We start from the raw sequence: 19,691 nt of genomic DNA on the forward strand, positions 1-19,691 counted from the left end.
GATGACAGCGGGTGATCAGCGACCAAAAAAATGGTCCTGATCATTCCCCAACGACCAACGATCTCCCAGCAGGGGCCTGATCGTTGGTCGCTGTCACATATAACGAGATCGTTAGCGGGATGGTTGCTACGTCACCAAAAGCGTGACGTTGCAACGATATCGTTAACAATATCGTTGTGTGACTCAGCCTTTAGTCAAAAACAGTGGTAATAAACACCATAAGCATAACATTAGTTGGCAGCCCCAATACTGGGAATTTACACCAATATAGCACTTCATGTAAATGAGGACCTGAATGCTACAGCCAGGACAATCTTATGCCTTTGTAACTGCACTACAAGAAACTTCTTATTCTGCATTAGAAAACAAGCAACATTTTCCAGACATGTTCACTTAGCTTTCTATGTGATTATGAAGTGATGTGCAGACATTAGCAATATGAACAGATGCCATGTAGCATCATAAATTATACAATGATAAAAAGCTAAAGGCTTTGTACTACAATCATAATTTAACCTTAGTGCAAATAGGGACATAAATATCAAAACAGACAATAAAAAGGGCACATATTGACTTCAGGTAGTTACACAGTTTAGGAAAGTCCATAAAATGATCACCAGCTCAAAAATGAATTTAATTCAGTCCTTGTAGTTATGCTAAAACCTTGGATGACATTCAAAAGGTCAAGAAAGTCTGACGTACGAAGGAGGTCGAGAAAACTCTTCTTCTGTTTCTGTGCAAGATTCAGTGAATTGTACAGGAGCATTGAATATCCGGTCATCACCTCCTAAATGATGAAAGCCCAATATGACAATCAATCAATATGCTGATCACTATACTCTACATACATTTAACAAGGCTAGAGAGATACACTTTGGATACAACTGCTTATGTTCCTTTACCATTATAAAAACAAACAGTTTATATTAGAGTATGGTGACCTTTCCTCCCTCCCCCATGACAATCTGCTGGTAATTCCTTATAAAAGGTCAATGTCATTTTAATTTGGTGTGTAAACATTCTTCCAACTGAAACAAGAAAGTCGATATTTTGCATGTAGTACTCAAAGTTTCAGGTGTCCAGCAGGAAGTATTATTTGAACATGATTTGCAGGCAAGTGAAAGTAAAATGTTCTCACCACGAAAGGTGCACACCAGTTCCAGAGTCTGGGGCTGCTCATGGTTAGGGTGCAACCATTCCTGAGTAAAGAATGGAATGAGGAATTAGATAAAAGGATTTGTACATATTTTGGCAGTGGAATATGGGACAATGGCAGACTTTTCTGAAATATTAGCATCCTGTAACTGTATAAAGACATTTTTACAAATTGAGCCAGATTTACTAATCTTGTTGAATATTTAGAAATTGTTAACAGACCAGACATGAAGTGTGCCACATTTATTACAGTGGCTTATGTTGGATGAGAAGTTTGGTACATCTTTACATACTGTAACTTTACACCATCTGTTAGTTTGCCTTCCAAAACTTTGGTGCATGTGGCGCATCGTAAGCCATGCATCTTTCTATACATGCACCGCTGTTACTGTTTTAGTCAAGGGAGCATGGCATGAGCAGTGGCTCAATTTAAACCAGAATTTTTCTGTTGTAAATTTGCCCCATTTAATCTAGATTGCCACTGACCAGCCTTACTCCACTGTCTACCAGGGGCAATTCTACTACTAGACATACTCACCATTCCTGTAATGTTGTCATAGCACATACAATGTGGTAAACTTCTGCACCCCATCAACGCTATGCACAGGACTACACAAAGACTGAAGAATGATGCCACAAGCATAGCTATATTTGCCCCTCGAACAAGCTGACCAAGTATGAACTTCTAAGAAAAACAAGTAAAATACATGGAATCACTAATCTCATGTGTTAAAATGTGACTACTGTACATGCCATGTTAAAATATTAATTTTCATTATGGACATACGTTTACAGTATTTACATGATTCACAACTAATTTTTGGACTTGCAAATAAAGACTTGTCAATTAAATCTTAAAAACATGTTTAAGGACTTACAAAAGCTTTAAAAGATACCCATTATCAAGGAAGCCCTGACGTTCAGCTCTTATCGGTGGCGGCAGAGGACACCAGTCGAAAAGTACTTACATGCAAAGCTGGCCATCTACTCGTAGTGGCTGGGTCAGGGTACTACTGCATATTTGCTTCCTGTGATTTGTGTAAGAGGTGGATGTGTAGTACCTGCGACGGCTGCTACAAGTAGACGGCCAGCTCCACAAGCAAGTTCTTCCGGCCGGCAGTCAATGCCACTGATGACAGCTGATCGGTGGTGGTGCCGGACCCCGGCTGATCAGACATTGATGACCTATCCTGAGGATAGGTCAATGTAAAAGTAGTGGACAACCTCCGCTATAAGCAGCTCTGTATCAATGCAAAATCCATCACCTATATATACTCCATTTAAGGAAGTTATCCCACAAAATATATTTACAATAGCAATTTGCTTGATTGTTTATATTAGTCCCATAGACTTTGACACTCCATCCAATCTCCTCACCACCAGTTGCGCAGTATGGAAAAACTGCTGTTGCAGGTGCCAGTAGAGGAGCACAAAGTAATCATATATTTATCACTTTTCCTATGACCAGGTGATAAATGTGCTTCTTGGGATAAAACCTTCAACTGTAAATAGGACAAAGGGCCTGATTCATTAAAGGGAATCTGTCACCTCCAAAATCGGAGGTGAGCCAAGCCCACCAGCATCAGGGGCTTATCTACAGCATTCTGTAATGCTGTAGATAAGCCCCCGATGTATCCTGAAAGATGAGAAAAAGAGGTTAGATTATACTCACCCAGGGGCGGTCCCAGTCCGGTTCTGGTCTGACGGACGTCACGGTCCGGTCCGGGGCCTCCCATCTTCTTACGATGACGTCTTCTTCTTCTCTTCACGCTGCGGCTCCGGCGCAGGCGTACTTTGTCTGCCCTGTTGAGGGCAGAGCAAAGTACTGCAGTGCGCAGGCGCTGGGCCTCTGACCTTTCCTGGCACCTGTGCACTGCAGTACTTTGCTCTGCCCTCAACAGGACAGACAAAGTACGCCTGCGCCGAAGCCGCAGCGTGAAGACAAGAAGAGGACGTCATCGTAAGAAGAAGATGGGAGGCCCCGGACCGGACCGCCCCTGGGTGAGTATAATCTAACCTCTTTTTCTCCTCTTTCAGGATACATCGGGGGCTTATCTACAGCATTACAGAATGCTGTAGATAAGCCCCTGATGCTGGTGGGCTTCGCTCACCTTCGATTTTGGGGGTAACAGGTTCCCTTTAAGACTGGTGTTGGGCACTCTAGTTATGTGGGTGCTGAAGCAAATAGCACTCAAATCATTAACAGGCCAATTCACAACTCATGTGCGCCTTTACCAAAAGTGTTACTGCAGTTAAGGACTAGAGTAACATTTTGGAGTAAGACATGCCACAACTTTTCATGAATTTGTTAGGCAGGCTTTGTCATGCCACAGCTCCTTTCACTTTGGTAGAACTGACATGAAAATATCAGAAGACGTAAAATTCTTGACAAACTTTATGATGCACAAAAATTTTGCAACATGTGAAGGCATTTGATGTTAGAAAAAACAACATCATAAATCACACCCACAGAGTTTATAGTGGGTGTTCTAACTGCACATAAGCATGTTGTGGTAGTAGCTATATATTATATTATTTTTACAGCTACCAATATATAGGACAATTAGTTCTTGTTTTATGGTAAATGCACTCTAATAAACATCATAAAATATGTAAAAGTACACTTACTGTGTGAACAATGTGAACAGGTGTATGGGAGAACACCTCATCATCATCCTCTCCATAGGACAGTGTTAGACATGCATAGACAATAATGATCACGGTGGTGAAACAAGAAAAAACTGCAGATGCAATAAGTGTATTCACCTATGGATTATAAAAATGGTAAGTCAATAATATGCAGAAGAGGCAAACAAGGTCATTATAATAAACCGCACAATCTACTGAACTTCCAACAGATAATATGGTCTTACTAGAATAGGATTTTTCTTCTGGGATGAAAATAAAGCCAGTACACCAGGAACAGCCATGATCTAGAAACAGAAGTGGAGGTGTTTACATTAGCGTACACATTTCTTTATGATTATTTTAGACATTTGTGAGCCATCACAGCATTTTTCTTTGAAAGCAAGTTCATATGTCGGAAACAGCTAGCACATGGACACATTGAAAACACTTTTAAAAATAATTTTATTTTTTTTTTTGCTATGGGGTTTCATTAAAACATTTTGCACTGTGTTCCTTCTATAACCTCTATATTCCACTGAAGAATGAGTTAACTAAGAATCCAGTCGGATGGTTTTAAACTCGTCAGAACAATTTTCATCTTTCTTCTGAGCTTCTGTCTACTGATTTAGCTCACCTTTTCATGTGGTCATAAATCAGGACAGAGCAGCTCAGAAGGAAAATATTTTTCCATGAGAAATGAGAACCAGTGACAATGCTTTAGAAAAGGGATTTGACTTGTCTTCATGGCGCAGGAGCAACCTGGAAGTTTAAAGTAGACAAATTTGGAAATTAAGAAAAATACCATTCCAGCCCATAGTGGGGCTCTCGTTTTCCCCAATGTAGATTCTTTACGAAAGGCTCCATCCATGAAGCCACAAACGACAGATACACCAGCACATGCAATTTGAAGGATGCCTAGTACCACCATGCTCCGCTGGTTAAATATAAAATAACGATAACGATCCATGCCAAGATGTTCAGAATTCTCTTTCTTTCTATAAAAGAAAGAGGATGATTAATTAGAAATCCTACCTACAAAAAAACACAAATATGCAAAATAATTTACACATAAAAGTCATCCTAACCATCGAGAAATCAGAGACTGCATGTAAGGAAAGTAACACAGGCACACATTAGAATACATTACCACTAGTGATGAGCGCAAGTGCAAGTGAATTTGATTGGGTATGCACAGAGTATTGTGGGTGCTCGAGTGAGATGTCTCCTTGGCCGTATGTTTTGCGCCATTAGACAGCCACAAAACATGTAGTTATTGCCAGTGTATGACAGGCAATCCCCACATGTTTTGTGGCAATCTAATGGATGCAAAACACAGGCGCAGGGCCTCAAACAAGCCACTTGAGAACTGATGCTACTTGGGGCATATCCGAGAACCATTGGCAAAGTAACGAGCACTTGCGCTCGTCACCAATTATCACCCCTTTAAAATCAAGCTGCACAGCCGTTAGACATCACATTGGATGCATGCAGCAAGACACCGCATCTGCAATCACCCTTAGGCCGGCGTCACACTATGCGTAAGACAATACGGTCCGTTTTTTATGGCCGCAATACGCAGAAATGTTCCCAAAATAGTGATCCGTATGTCATCCGTAGTCAGGGTATGGCAGCGTATTTTGCGCATGGCATCCTCCGTATGTAATCCGTATGGCATCCGTACTGCGATATTTTCTCGCAGGCTTGCAAAACCGACATCTAATGGATTTATGTGCTCAAATGTACGGATGATAGATAGAGAGATATATATATATATATATATATATCTCTATCTCTCTATCTCACAAAAGCAGGCAGCACTCCATGTTCTTTAAGACAATTTGCAGGTCTTTATTGAGCCCACATCTCCACGCAACGTTTCGGCCCCAACTGAGCCTTTCTCAGTGATTTTACTGTACACCGCACTGAATTACCGGCTTTTCTCTCTAACACCGCTGCGTATTTCTCGCAAGTCACCCTGCTTGTCCGTGTGTAATCCGTATTTTTCTCTCCCCCATAGACTTTCATTGGCGATTATTTAGCGCAATACGGTGACAAACCCAGCATGCTGCGATTTTCTACGGCCGTAGAAGACCGTATAATACGGATCCGTAAAATACGGCTGATAGGAGCTGGGCCATAGAGAATCATTGGGCCGTGTGTTATGTGCATTTTACGGACGTATTTTCTGCGCTCATACGTCCGTAAAACTCGCTAGTGTGACGCCGGCCTTACATTTCTGAGACCACTACTGCTGACTTGCCTGCACAGTCATTAAGCTCCTGCTTGCCAAATAAGAGGGAACCCGAACAAATTCGCTGAACTCTAGTAATAATTCACATTTTTCCCCAGACAGGTTGTTTATAAATCAGGAAAGTGGCAGAGAAAAATAAATTACAAGATGTATGAAATATATGAACCCCTGCTGTTCACTTTGTCCGCTTTGCTTTGGTGGCACGTATGGTCAGTTTTTCTGTCCTGCTGTCCAGTTACTCTTGTGTAAGGGTATGTTTCCACGTTCAGGAAACGCTGCGTGTTTGACGCTGCGGCTCTACGCAGCGTCAAACACGCAGCCTCCAGATGTTACAGCATAGTGGAGGGGATTTTATGAAATCCCGTCTCCACTATGCGTGGTAACACGCACCCGGCGGCCCTGCGATTCCGGACATGCGGCGTGTCTTTTTAGATCGCAGCATGTCCGTTTACCTTGCGGCGACGCTGCGCCGCCGCAAGGTAAAACACAGGGCCCTATGTGTATGATTCCGGATGTGTGCAATGAACACAGCCGGCATCATCGCGTCTCCAGAAGGGGGCGGAGCGAGTTTGCCGCTCCGTCAAAAACGCCAGCCATCCTGAACGTGGACACGTACCCTAAGTGTTAAAATACAGACACACCAAGGACACTATTCAATTAACCCCTTCATGACCTTGGGATTTTGTGTTTTTCCGTGTTCGTTTTTCACTCCCCTCCTTCCCAGAGCCATAACTTTTTCATTTTTCCATCAATTTGGCCATTTGGGGGCTTATTTTTTGCGGGACAAGTTGTACTTTTGAATGGCGTCATTGGTTTTACCATGTTGTGTACTAGAAAACGGGAAAAAAATTCCAAGTGTGGTGAAATTGCAAAAAAAATGCAATCCCACACTGGTTTTTTGCTTGGCTTTTTTTGCTAGGTTCACTAAATGCTAAAACTGACCTGCTATTATGAATCTCCAGGTCACTACGAGTTCATAGACACCTAACATGACTAGGTTATTTTTTACCTAAGTGGTGAAAAAAAATTCCAAACTTTGCTTAAAAAAAAAAAAAAAAAAAAAAATTGCGCCATGTCCGATACTCTTAGCGTCTCCATTTTTCATGATCTGGGGTCGGTTGAGGGCTTACTTTTTGCGTGCCGATCTGGCATTTTTAATGATTCCAATTCGGTGCAGATACGTTCTTTTGATCGCCCGTTATTGCATTTTAATGCAATGTTGCGGCGACCAAAAACGTAATTCTGCCGTTTTGATTTTTTTTTCTTGTTACGCCGTTTAGCGATCAGGTTAATGCTTTTTTTGTTTTTATTGATAGATCGGGCGATTCTGAACGTGGCGATACCAAATATGTGTACATTTGATTTTTTTGTTATTGATTTATTTTGATTGGGGCGAAAGGGGGGGTGATTTAAACTTTTATATTTTTTTCACATTTTTTTTTTACTTTTGCCATGCTTCAATAGCCTCCATGGGAGGCTAGAAGCAGGCACAGCACGACCGCTCTGCTACATAGCAGCGATCTGCTGTTCGCTGCTATGTAGCAGAAAATCAGGTGTGCTGTGAGCGCTGACCGCAGGGTGGCGCTCACAGCTGCCGGGGATCAGAAACCATAGAGGTCTCAAGGACCTCTATGGTTACAATGGAGAAGCATCGCCGACCTCCGATCATGTGACGGGGGTCGGCGATGCGCTCATATCCGGCCGCCCGGCTGGATGCAGTAGTTAAATGCCGCTGTCTGCGTTTGACAGCGGCATTTAACTAGTTAATAGCGGCGGGTGAATCGCGATTTCACCCGCCGCTATTGCGGGCACATGTCAGCTGTTCAAAACAGCTGACATGTCCCGGCTTCGATGCGGGCTCACCGCGGAGCCCTGCATCAAAGCAGGGGAGCTGACATCGGACGTACTATACCGTCCGAGGTCAGTAAGGGGTTAATATATAAAAAATGTGCACATGTATATAATCAATAGTCACGGTGCTCTGTGAGAAATAGTGGATACCACTAAATTAAGAGAACAGCCAAAACAACCAGGAACATGGACAGCCAGAAAAGAATCAAGCAGGAAGTCACATGAATATACAAGAAACTAGATAACAGCAGACCCTATTATTTGCAAATATATTCCTCAATAGTGCCATCCAAAATATTGAACAAATTCATAGGGATAAAAAAAATCATGATAAACCGTGCGAAAAAAAACCGAATGTGGTTTAGTGTACAAGGAAAGGAAAAAAAAATAAAAAAAAATCAAAGATGTGCAGCAAGGTGTAAGGCGAGGAATTTAATAGACCAGTATATGGTCGCTACATCCAAATAATCCAACAACAAATAAATGCTGCATGCAGGGAGGAAATATCAAAATAAAAAAGTATACACCTTTAGGCTATATGCACACGTTGCGGATTTTGCTGTGGATCCGCAAAGGACCTGCAGCTTTCCATGCGTTTAAAGTACAATGTAAACCTATGGAAAAAACGCAATCCGCAGTGCCCATGCTGCGGAAAAAAAAAACCACGAGGAAACGCTGCGGGTTACATTCCGCAGCATGTTAATTCTTTGTGCGGATTCCGCTGCGGTTTACACCTGCTCCATAATTGGAATCCACAGGTGGAATCCGCATAAAAACCGCGGTAAATCCGCAGGTAAATGCAGTGCCTTTTACCTGCGGATTTCCGAAATCCACTGCAGAAAAATCCGCAGCCCTAAAAAAAATACGTGTGCACATACCCTAAAGGGTCGCCACATCCCGTGATCGCGCACCCTGACGTGCGTTTCGGAAAACTTCCTTCGAAATGCGCGATCAGGGGACGTGGCGACCCTTAAAAAGGTATATACTTTTATATTTTGATATTTCCTCCCTGCACGCAGCACATTATTTGTTGTTGGATTATTTGGATGTGGCATTTGTGATTTTTTTTTTTTACCTTATACACTAAACCACATTGATTGGGTTTTTTTTTTTTGCACGGTTTATCATGGTTTTTTTTTATCCCTATGAATTTGTTCAATATTTTGGATTGCACTATTGAGGAGTATATTTGCAAATAATTGGGTCTGCCGTTATCTAGTTTCTTATATATTCATATGTGATTTTTTCGTCCTGATACACGCACATATTTTTGTATTTTAATTATTTGCCACTATTATTTAATTAGCCGGATTACTTACGGTAATGCTCTTTTAATGAGTCCATGACAGCACCCACTGGAGAGATAGGGATCCGCCCCAAGGAACAGGAAACCTACAGAGACATAAAAGGGGGCGGTCCCCCTCTCCTCCTCAGTTTAATTTCAGAGTACCCGGAGGACCGCCAGTGTTAGTCAATCATCACAATGTATCATCAGAATATAAACTTCATAGAAGTAATTACATTGGCTTTTATTAGGGAGGGATGTGACTGGGTGCTGTCATGGACTCATTAAAAGAGCATTACCGTAAGTAATCCGGCTATTTACCCTTCGCCATGACAGCACCCACTGGAGAGATTTCCAGAGACCAACACCTAGGGGGGGACCACCGTGCTGAGGATAGTCCTGCCAAAGTGTAGGTCAGAGTCGGAAGACAGGTCGAGCCTGTAGTGATTATAGAAAGTGGAAGGAGCCAACCAAGTTGCAGCCTTACATATATCTTCGATTGGCACGTTCCCTTTTTCGGCCCAGGAAGAAGCCATGGCTCTGGTGGAATGTGCTTTGATGCCCTCCGGAGGTTCTTCATTTTTCATGGAATAGGCCAACCGGATAGCGTCTCTTATCCACCTGGATAATGTTGCTCTTGTGACTCCATATCCTTTCTTTTTGCCCTGGAAGGATATGAACAGAGCCCTACTCTGCCTCCAACTACTAGTTCTCAATATATTGCAAAACTACTCTCCTGACGTCTAGAGTATGGAATTTTTGTTCTTCAGGAGTAGAGGGGTCTTTAAAGAAGGTAGGAAGATGTATCTCCTGTGACCTGTGGAACTTCCCTGCTACCTTAGGAAGGTATAGGGGGTCCGGTTTTAAGATTAGTCTGTCATGAAATGTGAGAAGGTAAGGTTGATCTATCGACAAGGCCTGAATGTCGCTGACTCTTCTAGCCGATGTTAAGGCTACTAAGAAGGCTGTTTTTAACGACAAGTGTTTTAAAGATGCTGTGTCTATAGGCTCAAACGGAGATTCTGTTAGAGAGTGTAAGACTAGATTTAGATCCCAAGGAGCTACCCTAGGTATGTGGACAGGAGTAACTCGTTCACAGGCCGTGATGAAGCGGGATACCCATTTATTACCAGCAATATTATGGCCATAGAAGGCACCCAGAGCAGACACCTGGACTTTTAATGTGTTAACTGACAGACCTAACTCTTTCCCTTTCTGTAGAAATTCTAATATAGATTTTATTGGGACTTCAGAGGGGTTTGAACTAGTATGGAACTGTAGAAATTTCTTCCATACTTTGATGTAAATTTTTGTCGTAGATGGTTTCCTGCTAAGCAGGAGTGTATCAATTAGGCCTTTTGAAAAACCCCTGGAATTTAATATCTGCCTTTCAAATTCCAGGCCGTCAGGTGGAGGCTGTCCACCTGAGGGTGGAAGAAAGGTCCCTGAGAGAGAAGGTTTGGGACTGAGGGAAGGACCAAAGGATCCGTCACCGACATTGACCGCAGGCACAAGAACCATGGTCTCTTGGGCCAGAATGGCGCTATCAGTATTATCCTGGCCTGCTCTTCCCTGATTTTCCGTATTACTTGTGGAAGCAGAATTATCGGAGGGAAAGCATACGCCAGCTTGAATTGCCATGGTGTTTGAAGAGCATCTAGAATGTCCGGGTGATCTGCACGGGACAGAGATGCGAATTTGTGGACTTGTTTGTTTTGTTTTGTAGCGAACAGGTCTATTTGGGGTTTGCCCCATAACAATGTTATCTTGTGGAAAATGTGAGGATTGAGACACCATTCTCCTTGATGAAGAGTGTGTCGACTTAGAAAGTCCGCTTGTTGATTGTCCTCTCCTTTGATGTGGACTGCCGAGAGGGACAACAGATGCTTTTCGGCCAGGATTAAGGTACTGTTTGCGGAAGACATTAGAGCGTCTGATCTTGTGCCGCCTTGTTTGTTTAAATACGCCACTGTCGTAGTGTTGTCTGAACAGATTCTGACGTGGCTTCCTTGTAGCTGTGGGAGAAATTGACGCAGTGCATAGTTTACCGCATTCAATTCTTTCAGGTTTGATGACTATAAATCCTCATTCTTATCCCAGGTTCCCTGGCAGAATCTATCTCCCATGTGTGCGCCCCACCCGTGGGGACTAGCGTCCGTAGTTATCGTGTGGGATGGTGATATTACCCAAGGGACACCCCCCGCTAGGTTGTCTTTATTTAGCCACCATTCTAAGGAGGATAAGACTTTCTCGGATAAAGTTATTTTCGATTCAAGGTGCCCCAGAAATTTTCTCTGTTCCCGAAGTATCTGATGTTGTAATGTTCGGGTATGAAGTTGTGCCCACTGAACGGCTGGAGTACAGGAGGAGAGGGATCCTAGCAAGGACATTCCTGCTCTCAGGGACATTTGAGGTTTGTGAATGGCCGCCACAACTTTACCCTCTATAAGAGATATTTTTTCTTGGGGAAGTAGACATTTTTGCTTTATGGAATCTAGATTAAATCCCAAAAATGTCTGAAGAGAAACTGGGATGAGTCTGGATTTTTTATAGTTGACGATCCAGCCCAGGCTTTCTAAGGACGAGACAGTGTCAGCTAATCGTTCCGCACACTGAAGGGATGAATTTCCTACAACTAAAAAATCATCTAAGTAGGGAATGATTAATGTGTCTCTCTGGCGAAGGTAGGCCATTACTTCTAACATTACCTTCGTGAAGATCCTGGGTGCCGTGGAGAGACCGAAGGGCATGGCTGTATACTGGAAATGATGAATCTCCCCCTCAAGAGTTACTGCCACTCTTAAGTATTTTTGATACCTACTATGGATAGGGAGATGGTAGTAGGCATCTTTTAAATCAATGCCGCCCATTCTACAATTTGGAAAAAGGAGCTTAATGGCCGATCTAATAGACTCCATTTTAAACGTATAATTTTTAATAAACGTATTGAGTTTTTTAAGATTTATAATTGTTCGAAATGAACCATCGGGTTTAGGGATTAAAAATAACGGAGAGTAGAACCCTTTACCCTCTTGTCCCTTTGGCACCCTAACTAAAACATTTTTAACTATAAGACTTCTAATTTCCAGTTCAAGGGCCTTCTGTTGCACTGGTGAGGAAAGGGCTGTTAAAATAAAGGAATCATGGGGAATTTGGAGGAATTCTATTTTCATTCCTTCCTTAATAATATTTAGCACCCAGGAACTTGACGTGATTTTTCGCCATTGGGGAAAGAAAAATTTTAACCTGCCCCCTACTGGGGTGTCTGGTGTTTCAGAATTTGTTATCTCTACGGAAGGGGGGGCCTTTGAACATAGTGCCACCCTGTTTTCCCTCTCTTGTGGCCCATCGTGACGATCTTTCATTTTGTGTTCTTTTCCCGAACGGCCTCTTCCTAAAGGTCTTCCTATAGAAAGGAATTGAGGGGTCAGGGAAGGCTTTTTTCCTCTCTTTTGCTTTTTTGAGGATCTCGTCTAATGCTTTCCCAAACAAAAACTCACCCTCACACGGAATAGCGCAGATCTTAGCCTTTGACTGCGTATCCCCCTTCCAGCTCTTCATCCATAACGCACGTCTGGCATTATTAATTAGACCGGCTGATCTTGCTGCAAGGCGAAGAGAGTCAGCTGAAGCATCGGCCATGAATGCTGCTGCACCTCTAATTAGTGGTATCGCATCCCGCAATTTTTGTCTGGAGACCCCCTGTTCGATCTGTTGATCCAGCTGATCAATCCAAACAAGCATGGATCTAGCAGTGCACGTGCTGGCAATTGATGGTTTAAATATGCCCGTGGAAGCCTCCCATGATCGTTTCAGTGACGATTCTGCCTTCCGATCTAGAGGATCAGAAAGTAGGCCCGCATCCTCAACTGGTAGAGCTGACTGTTTTGAGGTGGAGGCGACTGCAGCGTCCACCTTAGGGATTTTAGTCCATGAAATTAACTCCTCATCATTAAAGGGGTACTTCCTTTTGGAGGCTGACGGGAGAAAACCTCTCTGGTCCTGTTTCTCCCACTCCCTCTTTATCAGTGCCTTAACCGCAGGAATTACTGGGAATGCTCTTCTCTTCCTCTCCGCCAACCCTGCAAACATGATGTCTTGTGCAGTTTGGTCGTCTTTTGTATCCTCACAACCTATAGTATTCCTGATGGACTTTACTAGGTTGTCCACCCCATCAAGGGGAAAACAAGCTCGACCCTCAATGTCGGAATGTGTTGAGGAAGAGGATGACGCCTGCGAGGAGTCTGAGTGGATAACGCCTTCCTCCTCGGACTCAGAGCTGGATATAGCCTTTTCTTTCCCGGATTTTTTAGGGGGGGTACTGGCTTGTGAGATGGCCTGTAATTCCTCTCTAATTATGGCCCGTATATCTGTGACCGACATAGATGGACTCTGCATTGTTTCCGCCATACACTGATTGCAGAGTTTTTTGGGGTGGGAATCTGGGAGAGGCTCGTCACATAACGCACATTGCTTGTGCTTAGATTTCTGTCTCTTTTTGGCCTGGGAGAAGAAGACATTTGTGGAAAAGGGTGTCAGCTTTATAGGCAGAGGGGAAATCACACTCACCCAGTGAAGCTGTACGGTACCGAAATAGGAGGCTGCGACTTTCTGGATCTTGAATCCTTGGTCTCACTCCTGTGGCTGGCATCTGAGGACCTTCTGCTGGCTGGCTCACCTGCTGGGTCCACAGTCTTGCCTGGGGACGACATGTTGCATCGCCTGTGTGTTTGCAACTTCCCCCTTTTTATAGGCCAGGATCCGGTCAGTAAACTTTTTTTTTTTTTTTTTTCCTTTTCTCCCACAGCGGTGCACTGCGCATGCGCGAAACCGCGCTTTCCCCCACCGCTGTGTGAGTGACCCAGAAGTGCTCCTCTACCTCCGGGTCATTCTGGGGATTCTTACACCGCCATTATCCCGGCCTGCGCTATGGAGCGGTGTACCGGCTGCCGCTGCAGCTGTGCCGCAGATCCCGGACCCTTTACCTGGTGGTCTGCGTCTGGAGCCTCTTCAAGGCCGCACCTCTGCAGCGTTGCTCCTGTGGAATCGGCGTCGTCTCTCCCGGACTCAGCCATCCCACATGCCGGCCAGACGAGGGGGGAGCCGTCTAACGGAATCTCCCCCGACGCTGCATCTGGACTGCATCCCCTGCCGTTCCCGCAGAAACCGCACAGGCGGATGCTCCTAGCCCAGGTAAGATCTTCTGTAGTCTTCAGAGATCCTGTCCCCTGGGAACAGGAAACCTAAACTGAGGAGGAGAGGGGGACCGCCCCCTTTTATGTCTCTGTAGGTTTCCTGTTCCTTGGGGCGGATCCCTATCTCTCCAGTGGGTGCTGTCATGGCGAAGGGTAAAAAAGGCATTTTATAATCTACTTCCTGCTTGATACTTTTCTGGCTGCCCATGTTCCTGGTTGTTTTGGCTGTACTCTTGTGTAAGTGCAGAGGAAACATTCCCATTATGATATAGGCCGGTCACTAAAAGCCGTTTTTCTCAACAGCACAGAACACGTTAGGTGTCACCTGAACGGATCACTTTGGTACTAAATCGATAGAACAAAATAAAACTTACCGTATATACCGGTCACAAATCAAGACTCCTTTCCCCCCCCCCCACATACTTTCTTTTTTCAGAGCTTTTCAACACTATTCTGCAGTCCTAACTCTGCAAGGCGCTGCAGAACAAATCCCCTTAATGGCCACTATGAAAACACGGCATGAGGTGTGTCCTGGTATTAGTTTGTTTTATGGACAGTTTATGAGCTAGACTGACTCAAAACAGCTTTGGCATAATTTACATTAGGGGACAGCATTCCATGTACATATCTATCAGTTTCATTTTTCTTCTTAGTTTGAGTAATTTTGCAAATATAAAGGGAAAGCAGAAGGGGATGCAACAAAATTTCCCTCCGCCACTGACAGCACTCTGACCAACTTATTCCAAAACTCCCCTCTCTTCTCTACAGGGCCAGAATAAGCTTTGTTTCAATTCAGCAAGTAAAGCAGCTTAAGGGTAATGATTTATTGTGATATTGACATTTGTGATGCTTGACATTTATAAAGCATAACAGCGTATTAAAGTGTGCTTAAGGTTGGGTGATAACATTATACACACTGCTAAAGACCGCAGGAGCAACAGAAATGGTGCAGCTGTGGAAGAGAACAGGTTTCGTGCTGCCAACCATCATGTAAAGCGTCATTTACAGCATTATGGAACCCGATTCATTAAGAGTGGAGTTTTGCACCAGTCAGTCTTAATGGAGCACTAGTGCAAGACGCTTCTAATTCATTAACAGACACCACTTAATGAATTAGACACATACTACAACTAAATTTTTTTTGCTAGGAAGTTATAAGGGTTAAAATTTGACCATCGATTTCTCATCTTTACAACAAAATTTACAAAACCTTTTTTTTTTTTTCAGGGACCACCTCACATTTGAAGTCAGTTTGAGGGGTCTATATGGCTGAAAATACCCAAAAGTGACACCATTCTAAAAACTATCACAGTGTACCTGGAATGAATCGGCCGGCAGATTTGGCAGGTGCACTGAGCATGCGCCCGCCATTTTGGAAGATGGCGGCACCCATGGAGAAGACGGACGGACACCGGAGCTCGGTAGGTAAGGGGGGGTGAGATCGGACAGCAGATCGCGGTCTCCAGCCATGGCCGATGATATTGCAGCATCGGCCATGGCTGGATTGTAATATTTCACCAATTTTCATTGGTGAAATATTACGATTGCTCTGATTGAAAGTGAAACAGTCACTTTCAACAGCCAATCAGAGAAATCGTAGCCACGGGGGGGGGGGGGGAAGCCACCCCCCCTGGGCTCAAGCACAACTCCTTCTGTACCTGCAGGGCGGGTGACATTACAGTTAACCCTTTCACTCGACCTGCAGGCATGCGATCATTCTGTGACAGCATATGCGTCACAGGTCGGATTGGCACCGAATTTCATGACGCATACGCTGTGTCACGGGTCGGGAAGGGGTTAAATTGGTCAGATTCATGAAACTTTTCTCATAAGTTGGATAAATTCTGCTCTATAGCTATGGGATGCCATAATGCAAAAGAGACAGAAGTTTAAGAAAGGGATTGTTTTAGTTAATGTATTATTTATAGAGGTTTTTTTTATGGAATAGGAATGTACAATAGTACCATACTAATGATGTTCTATAGCAGGGGTTGGCAATTAATTTTCTCAAGATGCCACACGATGGACCGTGACCGTTGTAGGCCGACAAACCAAACTTAATTTGGTTCTGTCATTATTGTTTTATATAGTTATCGCTTAACATTCATAAATTAGTAGAATTAAGTATGTTGCTAGCTGCAACTGCTAGTACATGTTATCATAGGGCTTATTGTAACCTCTATTCTTTCCTGTAGCAGTTAAAATGATATAATTTACTGATTTTCATAAATCATAATGCTCCTTTTAATCAGCTCTTGTACCTTGATGAACAGCCCCCACAACAATGTCCCAAGCAGTAGCATGCCACCACAGTTTCCTACTAGTACTGAAAGTTAAAAAAAAACATGGGATAAGTGGTAATTCTGTTCTTTGTGAAAGTGATCTATATCTTTAATAAATCTCCAATTTGTTCTTGCAGTCTATTTTATTTAAAAGATCAAATAAAAAAAGCGGTTTTTAAATTTATATTAAAAATGCTGGGGAAAAAAAAATGCATCAGCTGGTCTTGATGAATCACGGACAATGTGTATAAATTTGGCACTTTATACTCTCCCGCATACACATATGATACGCCATTCTTCACTCTTGGCTCAGAATCTGCAAGTGTGACTCCAGCCTTGCGCTGGCCATATGCATTAGGCCCTCATCACGTCCGTGTTTGCAGCATGTGTGGCATCTGTCTTGTTCATGAATGTCACACATAGCCTAAATGGCTATGTGCAGAATTTTCTGCACAAAATCCGCATCTCCTGGCAGAATCCGCAGCTGCGGATTTGCCACGGATTTTATGCAGTTTTTGCCACTGCGGATTTCTATCATGGAGGGGTGCAGAAACGCTGCAGATCCGCACAAAAGAAGTTACATGCACTTCTTTTAAATCCGCAGCAATTCCGCACTGATTTTTCCGCACCATCTGCACAACTTTGTACTGTAAATCACAGTGCGGATCTGCAGCGTTTCTGCGTGGAAAAATCCGCTGCGGATCCGCAGCGTGTGCACATAGCCTTATACCCATGCTGCTATGCATGCGTCTGCGTTTTTACATGGACCGTGCATCTGTGTCAATCAATCTCATGGTCCATTTTTTTTTTCCCCAGCAGCCCGGATGGGGAGGGCCAATACAAGTCTATGGGTCTGTGAAAGACACATACCGTGCACGGATGGCATCATGGTACCATACATGTGCTGTACGTGTTTGACAAGGCAAAGTATAGGAGAAGCTCTGTAGTTCAATCTTTCTTCATCCATACCAGAAAAACACAGATGACACCGGTACTGCTTTTTCAGATACCGGTTTTATACAGCTCTTACATAGCTCGGGCAACTGCTTACCTTCCCACAGAACACAGGCTCAGGCCATGGCAGTCCAACTGCCCGAACCTTATGTCCCCCTACTATGTCAGGGTACAGCCAGGAGACCCCTATACTATTACATGGTACGCCAAGCCCACCCAAATCAGCTGTTTGAGCTGACATTTTATGTAATGTGTATGGGGGCGTACGCTGCTGTCACACGCTGCGCTCACTATGGCGACTTATGCTACGTATGGCATTTTTGTCCACCAGCTCCTCTATAGGAAAAAAATAAAATACCATACAAAATAAACCCACCTGTAACATGGCATTTGTGGGAGAAAAGTGTGCGCTAAAGCCTAGTTAGAAGAAACTGTGCAGGCCGTTAACTGTATACCAACATGGCGCAGACACCACATGGGCGCCCAACACATAGTGTGCCCAGGACATAGGGTGGGCCCAGTCACACTACACACCTGAGACAATTCTCTACAGCCCCTATACAACCCTGCAGACACATGGCCTCCGTGTACGTGTCCCCGCAGCGTGTACGTCTTCCCCGCAGCGTGTACCACACACATGGCCTCCGTGTACGTCTCCCCGCAGCGTGTAGCACGACACATGGCCTCCGTGTACGTCTCCCCGCAGCGTGTAGCACGACACATGGCCTCCGTGTACGTCTTCCCCGCAGCGTGTACCACACACATGGCCTCCGTGTACGTCTCCCCGCAGCGTGTACCACACACATGGCCTCCGTGTACGTCTCCCCGCAGCGCGTAACAAGACACATGGCCTCCGTGTACGTCTCCCCGCAGCGTGTAGCACGACACATGGCCTCCGTGTACGTCTCCCCGCAGCGTGTAGCACGACACATGGCCTCCGTGTACGTCTCCCCGCAGCGCGTAACAAGACACATGGCCTCCGTGTACGTCTCCCCGCAGCGTGTACCACACACATGGCCTCCGTGTACGTCTCCCCACAGCGTGTACCACACACACATGGCCTCCGTGTACGTCTCCCCACAGCGTGTACCACACACATGGCCTCCGTGTACGTCTCCCAGCAGCATGTAACACGCCTGTGTACATTCGCCGCAGCGTGTAACACACACACACACACACACACACACACACACACACACACACACACACACACACACACCCTCTGTGTACGTCTCCCGCAGCGTGTATAGGACGTGACCACAGTGCACACAAGTACAAGCAGGAAGGAAAGACAAAGAAATCACACGGCGTAGACCGCTCACAGGACACACAGCCTCCACCTCAGGAGCGACTTTTTCCGGTCTCACCGCGTCCTGTGCAGCTCCCAGCCCGGCATCAGACACCTTCCTGAGTCTGCAGACAGTGCACTGTGACTGCACAGGGAATGCCACAGGATTACCTCGGGCTGTTAAATGCTGGGAACCACCCCCAGACAGGTGAATGGAGCCTCCCTGGTCCGTACCTGTGTCCTACAGCAGGGCGCCTCCCACTGTGAGTGGGGTGTGAAAGGGTCAGAGCTCGAGCCCTCGCTTCTGTTTGGCACGGAAACTATAAAATGAAATAACTGATCGAGTAGAGACTGAAATATAGTATACGTGGGATAGAGAGGGGGTGATCTAAAGATGTCGGCTATAGAAAGTAATACAGAGGGATGTTATGACGGTTACATGTACACAAGGGATGATGATGATATAGCTATGGGATGCCATAATGCAAAAGAGACAGAAGTTTAAGAAAGGGATTGTTTTAGTTAATGTATTATTTATAGAGGTTTTTTTTATGGAATAGGAATGTACAATAGTACCATACTAATGATGTTCTATAGCAGGGGTTGGCAATTAATTTTCTCAAGATGCCACACGATGGACCGTGACCGTTGTAGGCCGACAAACCAAACTTAATTTGGTTCTGTCATTATTGTTTTATATAGTTATCGGCCGCTTAACATTCATAAATTAGTAGAATTAAGTATGTTGCTAGCTGCAACTGCTAGTACATGTTATCATAGGGCTTATTGTAACCTCTATTCT

At 44.3% G+C, this 19,691-nt stretch overlaps 2 protein-coding genes across 8 annotated transcripts; both read right to left on the minus strand.

Annotated features, from left to right (window-relative positions):
* Positions 1 to 183: 183 nt before the first annotated feature.
* Positions 184 to 19,234, minus strand: LOC143791061 (uncharacterized). Of its 7 annotated transcripts, none has more exons than XM_077279206.1 (7): positions 19,124 to 19,233; positions 4,586 to 4,778; positions 4,029 to 4,088; positions 3,784 to 3,921; positions 1,694 to 1,840; positions 1,139 to 1,199; positions 184 to 787 (listed from the first exon to the last, which is right to left on the minus strand). In XM_077279206.1, the coding sequence occupies exons 2-7, from the start codon at positions 4,748 to 4,750 to the stop codon at positions 684 to 686; spliced, it is 675 nt and encodes a 224-aa protein (XP_077135321.1). In that variant the 5' UTR covers positions 4,751 to 4,778; positions 19,124 to 19,233; the 3' UTR covers positions 184 to 683. The 7 variants fall into 7 exon arrangements, with proteins under 7 accessions (XP_077135321.1, XP_077135322.1, XP_077135316.1 ...); XM_077279207.1 differs by lacking the exon at positions 19,124 to 19,233 and adding an exon at positions 18,924 to 19,047; XM_077279201.1 differs by lacking the exon at positions 19,124 to 19,233 and adding an exon at positions 14,740 to 14,801.
* On the minus strand, positions 11,346 to 13,951 carry LOC143791045 (uncharacterized). Its single transcript, XM_077279200.1, has 2 exons — positions 13,760 to 13,951; positions 11,346 to 13,673 (listed from the first exon to the last, which is right to left on the minus strand). The coding sequence occupies exons 1-2, from the start codon at positions 13,880 to 13,882 to the stop codon at positions 12,444 to 12,446; spliced, it is 1,353 nt and encodes a 450-aa protein (XP_077135315.1). The 5' UTR covers positions 13,883 to 13,951; the 3' UTR covers positions 11,346 to 12,443.
* Positions 19,235 to 19,691: the final 457 nt, after the last annotated feature.

The sequence above is a fragment of the Ranitomeya variabilis genome, chromosome 1 (genome assembly GCF_051348905.1).
Source record: "Ranitomeya variabilis isolate aRanVar5 chromosome 1, aRanVar5.hap1, whole genome shotgun sequence".
Lineage (NCBI taxonomy): Eukaryota > Metazoa > Chordata > Amphibia > Anura > Dendrobatidae > Ranitomeya > Ranitomeya variabilis.

What these genes read in the sequence shown, in the direction of transcription:
- LOC143791045 (XM_077279200.1), bottom strand. Translation starts at nt 13,882, where the DNA reads ATGTCGTCCCCAGGCAAGACTGTGGACCCAGCAGGTGAGCCAGCCAGC. An exon ending in AGTCGCAGCCTCCTATTTCG is followed by an intron (nt 13,674 to 13,759) that starts GTACCGTACAGC and finishes TTCTTCTCCCAG; the next exon opens with GCCAAAAAGAGACAGAAATC.
- LOC143791061 (XM_077279201.1), bottom strand. Translation starts at nt 14,786, where the DNA reads ATGTGGGGGGGGGGGAAAGGAGTCTTGATTTGTGACCGGTATATACG. An exon ending in ATTTGTGACCGGTATATACG is followed by an intron (nt 4,779 to 14,739) that starts GTAAGTTTTATT and finishes TTTCTTTTATAG; the next exon opens with AAAGAAAGAGAATTCTGAAC. An exon ending in ACTGGTGTGCACCTTTCGTG is followed by an intron (nt 788 to 1,138) that starts GTGAGAACATTT and finishes TTCATCATTTAG; the next exon opens with GAGGTGATGACCGGATATTC.